The sequence below is a fragment of the Trachypithecus francoisi genome, unplaced genomic scaffold (genome assembly GCF_009764315.1).
Source record: "Trachypithecus francoisi isolate TF-2019V2 unplaced genomic scaffold, Tfra_2.0 Lachesis_group6, whole genome shotgun sequence".
NCBI classification, from domain to species: domain Eukaryota; kingdom Metazoa; phylum Chordata; class Mammalia; order Primates; family Cercopithecidae; genus Trachypithecus; species Trachypithecus francoisi.
Window position 1 is genome coordinate 33108245 of NW_022681471.1, and position 12854 is coordinate 33121098.

Below are 12854 nucleotides of genomic sequence, written 5' to 3' on the forward strand. Positions count from 1 at the left end.
ACTTAGAGATTTGCAGAAGGTATTCCTGTACAAGGTATTAGGTGGTGGTGTTGGGGGGCGGGAGATGGGAAGACATTAGTCAGGACCTAGTCATTAAGAAGAGATAGGGCGGGCTCAGTGCCTCACACCAGTAATCCCAGCACTTTGGGAGGCTGAGGCGGGCGGATCACTTGAGGTCAGGAGTTTGAGACCAGCCTGGCCAACATGGTGAAACCCCGTCTCTACTGAAAATACAAAAATTAGCTGGGCATGGTGGCAAGTACCTGTAATCCCATCTACTCGGGAGGCTGAGGCAGAATCGCTTGAAATTGGAAGATGGAGGTGGCAGTGAGCCAAGATCACGCCACTGCACTCCAGCCTGGGTGAAAGACTGAAACTCCATCTCAAAAAAAAAAAAAAAAAAAAGAGATAAAATGTATTTTTGTGGTTGTTGATCATTATTTTGCTGGCTAATGCCACTGCTGCCATCATGTGGGAGTGTGTGTGGAGTGTATGAGAGAGAAAGCATGTTTCCCGGAGCCAATGCAATAAGACCTTAAGACCATCTAACATAGCTAAATTCTAATTTAGCCATTAGTCCTCATGACTTAATTTTCTTCTGACTTTTTTTCTTATTTTTCTTTTTTTTTTTGGTACATTAATCTATCCATTCATTAACTCAGCTTCTCTTTTCATTTTCAGTTTGGGCTTCCTGTAGACACCCTTTTCCTGCGCAACAGAGCTGGGCCTCCCTTTCTCTAACTTCCCCCTTAACATGCCTGGGGGGCATACAATCCAACCCGGGCCCTCTCCTCTCTTCCTGCCAAGGTTTATAGAAACCTGAGAATCTGAGGGCGATGTCTGGCCGCTGGTCAAGAAGCCAACAGTCATGTGGCTGGCAGATGCATCCTGCATCCCAGTCCCCCTCCCAGCACCCCCAGCCATCCCCCCTGTTTTCCCCCACATCTTTGCCAGAGGTGTGACATGGTCAGGGGGCCCATCTGCTACTCTTCCCCAGCAGCTCCCCTGTTCCAGTTCTGGTTGCTGTTAGTTTTCCCTGAGGTATTTGCATCCACCATGGCTGGGTAAGCACCAATAAGCACAGCTGCCCCCTTGGTCTCCTGTATCCCAGTCACTAGTCTTCCCTGGCCCACCCCACCCTCATCCTCAGGAGCTGCAGCCACTTCTTAGAGAGTTTCAAAAGGAGAGCCTTTGGCGCCTTTTCCGTTTAACCTTTGAGTCCAGCCCTTTCCAGTTTTCATTCACTCGAAGTAACTGCACTCAAGCTGTGCTCAAAATCTATAACGCATTTATTTACACCAAGCCCTTCCCATAAAACACAACTGCTGGAGAAAATAGCAGACGTTTCCCCTCTCTCTAACTCTGGGTATCCCACAGATGCAAAAGGGAGAATAAACCTACATATATTACCAGCCTAGAGTCTTGAATGATAGCCTTACTGAATTCTTATGAGGTATTTCAGCATCTCAGGGGTAATTTCCGGAAGGGCTCCATACTGTCCCAATAAGGTGAGGCCAGCAGCAGGAATAATAAATCCCACTTTGTAGACTGGAAAACTGAGCTGTCAAAAGAATCAAGTGTTTGGGGGTTTGCTCTGATGAGTCTTGTAGTTCATTTGGTGAACGTCATGATGATTTTTAACATGCATTTTGCATGCATCCCTCAAGAAGAGATGAGACTATCGGCTGGAGAGAAGAAAAGAGGTGTTACACCTTGGAAGGCCCTTAACTTGCTTTCCAATGTAAGGATTTGAGAGTTTAAAAATATTCCAGCCCTAGTTTTTATCATGGGTCCCATCTGATAGTGGCTTTGGGAACCTCTGTGAAGTAGAGAGCCCTCCCTTGTCAGTGTTATGAGGCACAGTGGCCTTTGGTGTTTGGCCAGTGACAGTGTGAGAGATGGAGTTGACCTGGCAATGATCTGTGGCTAACATGCCGTCTCTCTGCCCTTCCTTTGCAGTAATCCATGGCTGTGTACTGAATAGTATTCCCCGCTACAGCTGGACTGGACTCCATTTAGCCTTTTAAGCCGAGGTTTCTATTTTAACTGACAGCTTTCCTTTGGGGTGCCAGGCAGCCAGGCCCCCCACCCCTACCCTGCCATGTACTTCAAGCTCACTTCTTTTTGAGTTCCACAACTTGCTCCTGCCTCCCAGCCCCACTGGCACTGACCATGACCACCTTCTATTTTTTTTTTTTTTTAGAGTTTCTTTTTTTGATCACTTACTTTCAAAGCACACAGTCAAACAAGGTTATGCAAATTTCCAGGCCTTTTGAAGTATTGAGAAGGGGAAGGGGATTTCTCGTTTCAATTATAGATCATAATAGGAAGCAAAAAGAAAAAAATGAAAAGCAAACATATGCACGTACTTCCTTTTTTCTTGTTGGCAAAGCAAGAGTGTAGGTTTGCTGTGTACCGTCTGGTGCTCTACTGATTGGTGAGTGACCAGAGCAAGTATGAAGGTGATGCTGCCAAAGCACAAGCCAGTTTCTTGGGAAAATTCAAGTTACAGTGGAGTATTGTTTTGAAGACCATATGCTTGGAGGTAGAAACAAACCAACAACCAAAAAAAAATCTGCTCAGATACTCAGCCAGTAGCTCAGAGAGATGCTGAGTTAGGCCTGTCAGGTCTCCTTGGGAAAGGCTTCGTATTTGCAACTTTGATGATTCTATGTCCAGCTTCAGAGCTGCTTTCCCAGAAATTCACGCTTAAACAACCGACTAGTAATCACCACCCCCTACCCCGCCGCCCGGTAATTATTTGCATTACAAACCGGAGGCGCCCTCATTTGCATTTCTGTACAGATTACTTAAGGCTTGAGAAGCTCTGAATACTTCGAAAGTATTAGACCCACACAGCCTTGGAGAGACCTTCAGAAACTAAAGAGGAGTTTTATATTAAGGGAGACATTTTAGTCAGTAAGACGATATAACCTAGTTACTCCGCAAGGGGAAATAAAGGCCCAGAGAAGGGAAGGGACTTGAGCAAGGTCCCACTGCTGTTAACAGGCAGAAGCCAGACTAATTTCAAATGCCTCCTGACTCCCAATCCATTTCACAAAGGGATTCAATCTGTTTATATACGTTCCTGGATACGAGGTCTTTTGATGTTCAGAGTGACTGAATAGTTAGTATTAGAAGACCCTCGAGGTTTTTTCCCACAGAAAAACATCTGAAGATGGATTGGGTGAGGGCTGGCAAAATGAAGGCATGCCGGGCCAGCTCCCTTAACCCAGTGATGCTGCAAGGCTGGAACGGGGTCCAGGAGACCGTGTGTAACAGGTGCCCTAGGTGACCATTATAATCAGGGAAGTTTGGTAAACAAAAATCAAACCCATGAGTGAACATAAATTAAAAAGTTGATCAAGCCCATTAAAATGGGTATTTCGTTGGGTGGCTTTATTCACTGTAGACAGAAAGATTTTTTCCTTCTTCAATGAAAAGGTGTTTTAATTAGTACAACCGTTACTATTTAAAAAAAAAATACCCTAAGTACTCTGTTTACTTCTGGTGAAACAAAACCAGTCATTAGCAATGGTCTGTGCTTTTATTTTCCCAGACTGGAGTGGCTTTTCTGAAATACACACACACACACGTACACACATCCCTCACTTCTCCTAAGCCAAGAAGTTTGCTTTCCCTAGCTGCAGTGTAGATGGCTCTTGTTTTTGTTTTTGTTTTTGTTTTAATCATTTGGCATTCACATGTGGCTGTTAATAATGTGCTTGTTTTTAATTAAAACAAGAAGCTTTAAACTGGTGTGTGGTGTTCTTAAAACCTTCTCAGCAGATTTCCCCGTGGTGATGGCCCAACAGTGACCCCCATTTTCTAACCTGTCTTCTCAAACTATAATCTGTGCTACCTCAGTACTGCCCATTCCCCTCCCCCTGTCTTACTTTGAATGTCCTCTTTCTTTGGCTAATTTCATGTTTTCTTTCTCTTTCTCTCTCCCTCTCCAGCTTTTTTTAATCTTGTCTTCAGCAGCTGCACTAAGTCTAAAGGAGAAGACTGCCATTATAGAAGAGTTAGGGTTGCATATTGTCTCAAATCAGAAATCAACCAGTTCCCTCTCCCCTCAAACTGCAAGCACACACACATATGCCACACAACCCAACAAGTGTTCATGTGTCCCTGTGTCCAGGCAAGAAGCTCTCTTCCTGACTCACATGGTATTTTAAATGGAAGTGTCTTGTCCTAACTAACAAGGCAGGAAAAGAACCATCAGAGCTGGAAAATGGACCAAATGTAACCTCAGAGAAACAACTACAGGACCACTCACCCAAGTGTAAGTGACTGGGGCAGGACACTTCAGCTGTGGGTATGGAAGTACCGTTCTGTTCACAAGGTTTTGTTTGCGGTTTATGTTTTTCTTTGAAACATTTCTCTGGTTCGATGAGTTGACTGTCTACGGCCACTGTTAAACATTTCTGAATATGGAAGAGAAAGTCAAGTGACATTTATATCTTCTTCAGCATTCACAGACCTTCTATAGATTCCAGCAAAGGGGAAAAATGTGTCCACTATCTAACACTCAGGTGGAGATGGGAGAGAAGGGAGGGGGTTTAAGCTTAGTGAGGGCAAAATTACTCCATTCCACCTTCTGAGACCAGTTGGGGTTTTGAGAGAGGTTTCTGCTCAACCTGGGATCTGGAGGGAGAGCTTTGATGTTGGTAAATCTGCCTTGAATTCACTGGTTTAACTTGCATCAAAATACCATGTGAGTGTGCTCATTCTCATATATCCCTACCACCATCACCACCATTCTGCTGTTCAGTGTCTCTTGAGAGAGCCTCTTTGCATGTTTTCAGAATCTGTGTGTGTTTTTCCTTTCTTCTCCTTTGTTCTTTTTGCTCAAAGGTGTGACCAGTCACTGCCCCTCTGGGGCTTTCATTCTCCAGGAGAAAATCCCAGAACCAGCACTGTTTAGCTTACTACCTTTCTAATGTCCATGTCAATTTTCAATAAAATTCAAAGAAATGCTGAATGGCTGTGTGGTCTGATCTTAAGTCACTGGGTGATGCGGCCCACCACGGTTTGCTGAGGAGGAGCGGGTGGCTGCCTTCTGAATGGGTGATTTGAAGGGCTCAGGGAGGCACCATCAGCTTATGAAATCTTCCTAGGTGGGTTGCCATCCACCGTGTCCGCCCCTCCAACTTTCTTCCATCTGGGCCTGAAATTCCCACCACTGGGGTGGAGGTGGGCAGGAAGTCCTCTACTTTTTCTTTATTAGCATGGATTTAACTAAGTTGAGCTGATTATCATCTAGTATATTAGATGGAGAAAGTAGAGTGCCAGAGCCTACGGAACAAGGTTCAGGTGAGTTTTAATTCTGGCAGGAAAAGAACTCTGCACCATGTGTCTTCTCTCATTTACTCCTGTGATGTGAGCATCCCCCAAAATTCATGGATATGACTATTCTTCATGACTCAAAAAGCATTCTATAGATACTAAGGAGTATTTTGTGTCCTGGGTCTACTAGAGAGCTGAGCCTCCCATCCTCCCAAGCATTAAAGTGGGCAAGAGAGAAAGTCGTCACTCTAAAGAACTCTGGTGGCCCTTAGGAAAACAAACTTTCCTCAACTTTGTTTACCTAAGGGCCAGGGTGCGGACATCAGGGCACGCATCCTTTCCTTACGGAGGCCTGGAGGCTTCAGAAACTATCCACGTATATTCCACATATATAGGCCTGGCTCTATGCAGCTCACACACTAGGGGACAACCGAGTGAGACAATACGTCTGTGACATTTGTGATGTCACTGAGCAGAGGCAGGCACTGAGGTGTTATGGAAAATTACAAGCCCTGGAGCCTACAGACTTGCGAGCTGTGGGCAAGATGGGCAGATCACCTGAGGTCAGGAGTTCGAAACCAACCTGACCGACCTAGAGAAACCCCATCTCCACTAAAAATACAAAATTAGCTGGGTGTGGTAGTGCATGCCGGTAATCCCAGCTACTTCGGAATGCATGCTGGTAATCCCAGCTACTTTGGAGGCTGAGGCAGGAGAATCGCTTGAACCCAGGAGCGGAGGTTGCCGTGAGCTGAAATTGCGCCATTGCACTCCAGCCTGGGCGACAGAGTGAGACTCCGTCTCAAAAATAAATAAATAAAATAAAAATTTAATAAAACGTCTCCAGAAAAGGACATGAGTGATTGCCTTGCCATGGTCATTGTGAAGGCTACCTGAGCTAATGTAAGTTAAAGACCTGGGCGTCAGTCAATGGGCTCCCTTGTTAAGGACTGAGTTTTCCCTGTACTAGAAAGTACCCACCTGGCCGGGCATGGTGGCTCACGCCTGTAATCCCAGCGCTTTGGGAGGCCGAGGCGGGTGGATCACTTGAGGCCAGGAGTTCGAGACCAGCCTGGCCAACATGGCGAAACCCTGTCTCTACTAAAAATACAAAAATTAGCCAGGGGTTGTTGGCACGTACCTGTAATCCCAGCTGCTGGGGAAGCTGGGGCAGGAGAATTGCTTGAACCTGGAAGGCGGAGGTTGCAGTGAGCCGAGATCGCGCCATTGCACTCCAACCTGGGCAACAGAGCAAAACTCTGTCTCAAAAAGAAAAAAAAAAAAAGAAAGTACTCACCTTAGAGTCCTATAATCCAGAGTTTCTCAACCACAGTACTATGGACATTTGGGACCAGACATCTGGAGGGCTGTCATGTGCATTAAAGAATATTTAGGGTTGGGCGCGGTGGCTCACGCTTGTAATCCCAGCACTTTGGGAGGCTGAGGTGGGTGGATCACCAGGTCAGGAGTTCGAGACCAGCCTGACCAAGAAGGTGAAACCCTGTCTCTACTAAAAATACAAAAATTAGCTGGGTGTGGTGGCACGTGCCTGTAATTCCAGCTACTCAGGAGGCTGAGGCAGGAGAATTGCTTGACCCCGGGAAGTGGAGGTTGCAGTGAGCCAAGATCGCACCACTGTACTCCAGTGTGGGCCACAGAGCGAGACTCCATCTCGAAAAAAAAAAAGACTATTTAGCACCATCCCTGGCCTCTACTAACTAGAATCAGTAGGATGCCCTCCCCACCCTCCACAGTTGTGACAACCAGAAATGTTTCCAAGCATTGCCAAAATGTTCCCTGTGCACAATCGCCCCATGTGGACAACCATTGCTTTAGGTCAGGAATGAGCAAACTTTTTTTTTTTTCCTTGAGACTGGATCTCACTGTGTTGCTCAGGCTGGAGTGTGGTGGTGCAATCACAGTTTACTGCAGCCTCGAAATCCTGAGCTCAGGCGATCCTCCCACCTCAGCCTCCTGAGTATCTGGGACTACAGGCTCGTGCCACCATGCCCAGATTATTTTTAATTTTTTTTTTTGGAGGGGGTGAGTAGAGACTGGGGTCTGGCTGTTGCTCAGTCTGGTCTTAAACTCCTGGGCTCAAGTGATCCTTCCACCTCGGCCCCCCAAAGAGCTGGGATTATAGGCGTGAGCCACCACGCCCAGCTGCAAACTTTTTCTGTAAAACGCCAGCTGATAAATGTTTTAGGCTTTGCAGGCCATATGATCTCTGCAACTATTCAACTGTGCAACTATTTGTGTTACTGTAGCACAAAAGCAGCCATAGATAATATGTAAGAGGTTGAGCATGGCTGTGCTCACTAAAACTTCACTTATAGATGCATGATTTGAATTTCACATATCCTGAATTATTCTTTTTAATTTAATTTAATTTAATTTAATTTTTTTTTTGAGACAGGGTCTCACTCTTCATCCAGGCTGGAGTGCAGTGGCATAGTCATAGCTCATTGCAGCCTCAGGCTCCTGGCCACAAGCAATCCTCTTGCCTCAGCCTCCCAAGTAGCTGGGACTACAGGAGCACGCCCCAACGCCCCGCTAATTCTTGTATCTTTTGTAGACAGGTTTCCTCATGTTGCCCAGGCTGGTCTCGAACTTTTGAGCTCAAGCGATTCACCCACCTCGGCCTCCCAAAGTGCTGGGATTACAGTCGTGAGCCACGGCACCCAGCAATTTTTTCCCAGCCATTAAGAAACATAACCAAAACTAGCCTGGTGTCGCGGGCCTGTAGTCTCTGGCCGCCACCACGCCCGGCTAATTTTTGTATTATGTATTATTAGTAGAGACGGATTTTGCCATGTTGGCCAGGCTAGTCTCTAACCCCTGACCTCAAATGATCCTCCCGCCTCAGCCTCCCAAAGTGCTGGGATTACAGGGGTGAGCCACTGCGCCGGGCTTAATTAAATCTTTTTCATGAGATCTAGTTAGATGCTGCTCTTGGGGAACTTGCAGACTGGCCCCTTGTATCTACTCAACCATGTTTTCCAACACTTCCAATATTCGTTCTCTGTCCAGTCTATTCCATCTCTGCACAAACCTCTCCCTGAGTTACACAAACTGTTCGTTGACTCTGTCGAAATATCATCTACTGATTTAAATCCTACCTTCAAGGCTCAGGTCCTACTTTGAAGACTTTCTTGATCTCATCCACCTATCCTGATTCCTGATCTCTTCTCCATTTTCAAACTTCTTAGTTGAACTTTTTTTTTTTTTTTTTTTAACACTGTCTCACTCCATCGCCCAGGCTAGAATGCAGTGGCATGATCACGGCTCACTGCCACCACTACCTCCTGGGCTCAAGCGATCCTCCCACCTCAACCTCCTGGTAGCTAAGACTACAAGTGTGCACCACCACGCTCAGCTACGTTTCATATTTTTTTGTAGAGACAAGATTTCGCCAAATTGACAGGCTGGTCTCCAACTCCTGAGCTCAAGAGATCCGCCCACCTTGGCCTCCCATGGTGCTGAGATTATAGGCATGAGCCACCAAGTCCGGCCCCTAGTTGAATTTACATAATCTTCTCTGCTTCTTATTGGGGGACTTCCCTCCTCAAGAGATGTTAAACTTCATAAGAGTAGGGGCATCATATATAAGCTCTCCAGAGGTCCCAGTAAAGTGCGACCTCAAGATAAGTGATTAAGAGGTAGCTAGAGGCTGAGCGTGGTTGCTCACACCTGTAATCCCAGCACTTTGGGAAGCTGAGGCAGGCGGATCACTTGAGGTCACAAGTTCAAGACCAGCCTGGCCAACACAGTGAAAACCCGTCTCTGCTAAAAACACAACAAATCCACCAAGTGTGGTGGCACACGCCTGTAGTCTCGGCTACTTGGGAGGCTGAAGCAGGCGAATCGCTTGAACCCAGGAGGTAGAGGCTGCAGTGAGTCGAGATTGTGCCACTGTACTAGATTTATATTCTTCACCAATGTCGGGAGCTATTGCACTTTTTTTTTTTTTTGAGATGGAGTCACGCTGTGTTGCCCAGGATGGAGTGCAGTGGCACTATCTCTCACTGCAGCCTCCGCCTCTCAGGTTCAAGTGATTCTTCTGCCTCAGCTTCCCGAGTAGCCGGGACTACAGGCAATGAGAACTCCTAGTTACGCTTTCAATCCGTTAGTAAACATTCCTCAAGAGCACATGGTGGTGCAGAATTCTCGGGTCAAGAACTTTTAGTGATCTGATTTTTGGGATAGTTTATGGGAGTGGTGCTGCATCAGGTTTCAAGTTTCTGTCTTTCCATTACGTACTGACTCCCCCTATAGGCAAAAGCAGGGAAGGAAGCTCAAAGCAGTCAAAACGGGGGTTTATGTGTCTTAAAACAGTAATAGGGCTGGGCGCGGTGGCTCACACCTGTAATCCCAGCACTTTGGGAGGCCGAGGCAAGTGGATCACGAGGTCAGGAGTTCAAGACCAGCCTGGCCAAGATGGTGAAACCCCTGTCTCTACTAAAAATACAAAAATTAGCAGGGCGTGGTGGCGAGAGCCTGTAATCCCAGCTACCAGGGAGGCTGAGGCAGAGAACTGCTTGAACCCGGGAGGCGGAGGTTGTAGCGAGTCGGGATCGTACCACTGCACTCCAGCCACTGCATTCCAACCACTGCACTCCAGCTTGGGCAACCGTGGAATAGAGCGAGACTCCGCCTCAAAAAAAAAAAAAAAAAAAAAAAGCAGTGACAGACACCTGCAATAGAGGAGAGGAGGATGGATGATTACAGGAGGTGTCTGGATTATTTTTGTTTTTGTTTTCTTTTTTGAGATGGAGTCTTGGTCTGTTGCCCAGGCTGGAATGCAGTGGCACAATCTCAGCTCACTGCAACCTCCACCTCCCAGGTTCAAGCAATTCTCCTGCCTCAGCCTCCTGAGTAGCTGGGACTACAGGCATATGCCACCATGCCCGGATAATTTTTGTATTTTTAGTAGAGATGGGGTTTCACCATGTTGGCCAGGTTGGTCTCAAACTCTTGACCTCAAGTGACCCGCCCGCCTCAGCCTCCTAAAGTGCTGGGATTACAGGCGTGAGCCACCATGCCCGGCCTTCTGGCTTGTTTAGGATTGTAATGGTGACCTTTATTATCTACACCTACACCTCTCTTCAACTAATGTATTTCTGCTCGGGGGTTTTAACTCCTGCTTACTGAGAAACCATCTGTAGCTGTGAGAAAGGAATGGGCTAAAACAGATTGGCTGATGGATTTTTTTTTTTTTTTTTGAGGCGGAGTCTTGCTCTGTCGCCAAGGCTGGAGTGCAGTGGCCGGATCTCAGCTCACTGCAAGCTCCGCCTCCCGGGTTCCCGCCATTCTTCTGCCTCAGCCTCCCAAGTAGCTGGGACTACAGGCGGCCACCACCTCGCCCGGCTAGTTTTTTTGTATTTTTAGTAGAGACGGGGTTTCACTGTGTTCGCCAGGATGGTCTCGATCTCCTGACCTTGTGATCCGCCCGTCTCGGCCTCCCAAAGTGCTGGGATTACAGGCTTGAGCCACCGCGCCCGGCCGCTGATGGATTTTTTGTAATCAGAAGGATACCAGGGAGAGAAGGACATGGAGAATCCTGGAAATTTGTGTTCCATGGATGAAACTGCTTATTCCTTAGTGGGATTTACAAATGGAATCCTATTATGGTTGTTCCAGAGCAGATGGCCTCTTACATCAGATCCAACACCTTTTATTTTGTAATCCAAGTTCAGAAGTCAGATTACAATTATTTGTTTCTATATAATGGAAAAGTTTTAATTCAGGCTGAGAGGAAGTAATTATCTTTTCACAGATTTTTTTCTAGGAAAGATGTATGTTTATTACAGTGCTGATTTTGGTGAAAGTTGGCAACTTAGGCTGTGTCTTAGTCCATTTATGCTGCTATAACAAGATACTGAGACTTGAGACTTATAATAATTTATTTCTCAGAGTTCCAGAACCTGGGAAATCCAAGATTAAGGCACCAGAAGGTTCAGTTGTCTGGTGGGGGCAGCTCTCTGCTCTCTGCTTCCAAGATGGTGTCTTGTTGCTGCATCTTCCAGCAACAAGGGGAGAAGAGTGTTATATCCTCACATGGCAGAAGGCAAAGGGCAAGTGACCAAACACTGTGTAAAGCCTCTTTCATCAGGGCCTTAATCCCATTCCTGAGGGAGGAGCTCTCATGGTTTAATGACCTCTCAAAGGCCCCACCCTTTAATACCATCACATTAGCCATTAAGTTTCAACACTTGAATTTTGAAGAGGACACACTCAAACCATAGCAGGCTGAATTTAATCTAATTATAAAATAACAAATCAGCTTAAAATGTAGGCTCCAAGGAAATGATTTTCACTAATTGGGACAAAAGGAAGAGCTTCATTCATTTATGTATTTAATTCAACAAATATATCTGGAGTGCCTACAGGATCAAGTGTAGGTGCTAAGAGCAAGACAGATGAGTTCTCTGCTTTCATGTAACTGATATTCTAGTGGAATACAGCAAAAATATAAAAAGGAAAGAAAGTGGTTTTTTCTCTGTTGTCCTGGAATTGATTACAAGCTGGGTGGGGAGAAATAGCCCTATATAAAACTAAATGTGCCACCATAGTAGGACCACCGGATGAGGTGGCTTTGACTCAGTGCCCTCTTTAATTCTCTAATGACATATTTCTAACTATATGACACCTTATGCGTAGGGGTGTATTGGACTGAGAAGAGCAAAGATAACAGCACTTTTCAGTTTCAGAATTCTTTTTTTTTTTTTTTTTTGAGGCGGAGTCTTGCTCTGTCGCCCAGACTGGAGTGCAGTGGCGCAATCTCGGCTCACTGCAAGCTCCGCCTCCCGGGTTCACGCCATTCTCCTGCCTCAGCCTCCTGAGTAGCTGGGACTACAGGCGCCCGCCACCTCGCCCGGCTAGTTTTTTGTATTTTTAGTAGAGACAGGGTTTCACCATGCTAGCCAGGATGGTCTCGATCTCCTGACCTCGTGATCCGCCCGTCTCGGCCTCCAAAGTGCTGGGATTACAGGCTTGAGCCACCGCGCCCGCATTTTCAGAATTCTTTATTTCCACGTCTGTCTTTCTCTATGGTGGGCATTCATGTTTATTGAGGTAATGTTAGTCTCTGAACCACCAAATCAAAGAATATAGTACTACGAAGGAAGGTTAGAGATAATAAATTCAAGTAATGATTGTATGAGTGAGAAAAACAAGGCCACAGAGGTGAAATGACTTGCCGAAGGTTGTAGAGATAGTGTTGGCAACGATGAGATGAGAATTTAGGTCACCTGACTCCTCTCATCTAGTGCCCCCAGTCATTTGCCTTTGCACCGCCCTCTTTTTTCTTTTCTTTTCTTTCTCTTTCTTTTTTTTATTTTTTTGAAACGGAGTCTCACTCTATTGCCCAGGCTGGAGTGTAGTGGTGCAATATTGGCTCACTGCACCCTCTGCCTCCCAGGTTCAAGCGATTCTCCTGCCTCAGCCTCCCGACTAGCTGGGATTACAGGCACCTGCCACCACACCCGGCTAATTTTTGTATTTTTAGTGGAGACGGGGGTTTCACCATGTTGGCCAGGCTGGTCTCGAACTCCTGACCTCAAGTA

The 12854-nt window shown here is 46.3% G+C and overlaps 1 protein-coding gene across 5 annotated transcripts in view; it reads left to right on the plus strand.

Moving 5' to 3' along the window:
* SEPTIN6 (septin 6) overlaps positions 1–4984 on the plus strand; it is an 80686-nt gene extending 75702 nt beyond the window's left edge. For 2 of the 5 annotated variants that reach the window (XM_033202107.1, XM_033202105.1), the window contains one exon: positions 3960–4984. Coding sequence is in view for 2 of the 5 variants with exons in the window: in XM_033202105.1 (XP_033057996.1) it covers positions 3960–3969 (10 nt within the window). In the remaining 3 variants the exon portion in view is untranslated. Of the gene's footprint in view, positions 1–681 lie in introns of all 5 variants that reach the window. The other 3 variants (XM_033202106.1, XM_033202104.1, XM_033202108.1) reach the window with 3 other exon arrangements.
* The last annotated feature ends 7870 nt before the right edge of the window (positions 4985–12854 follow it).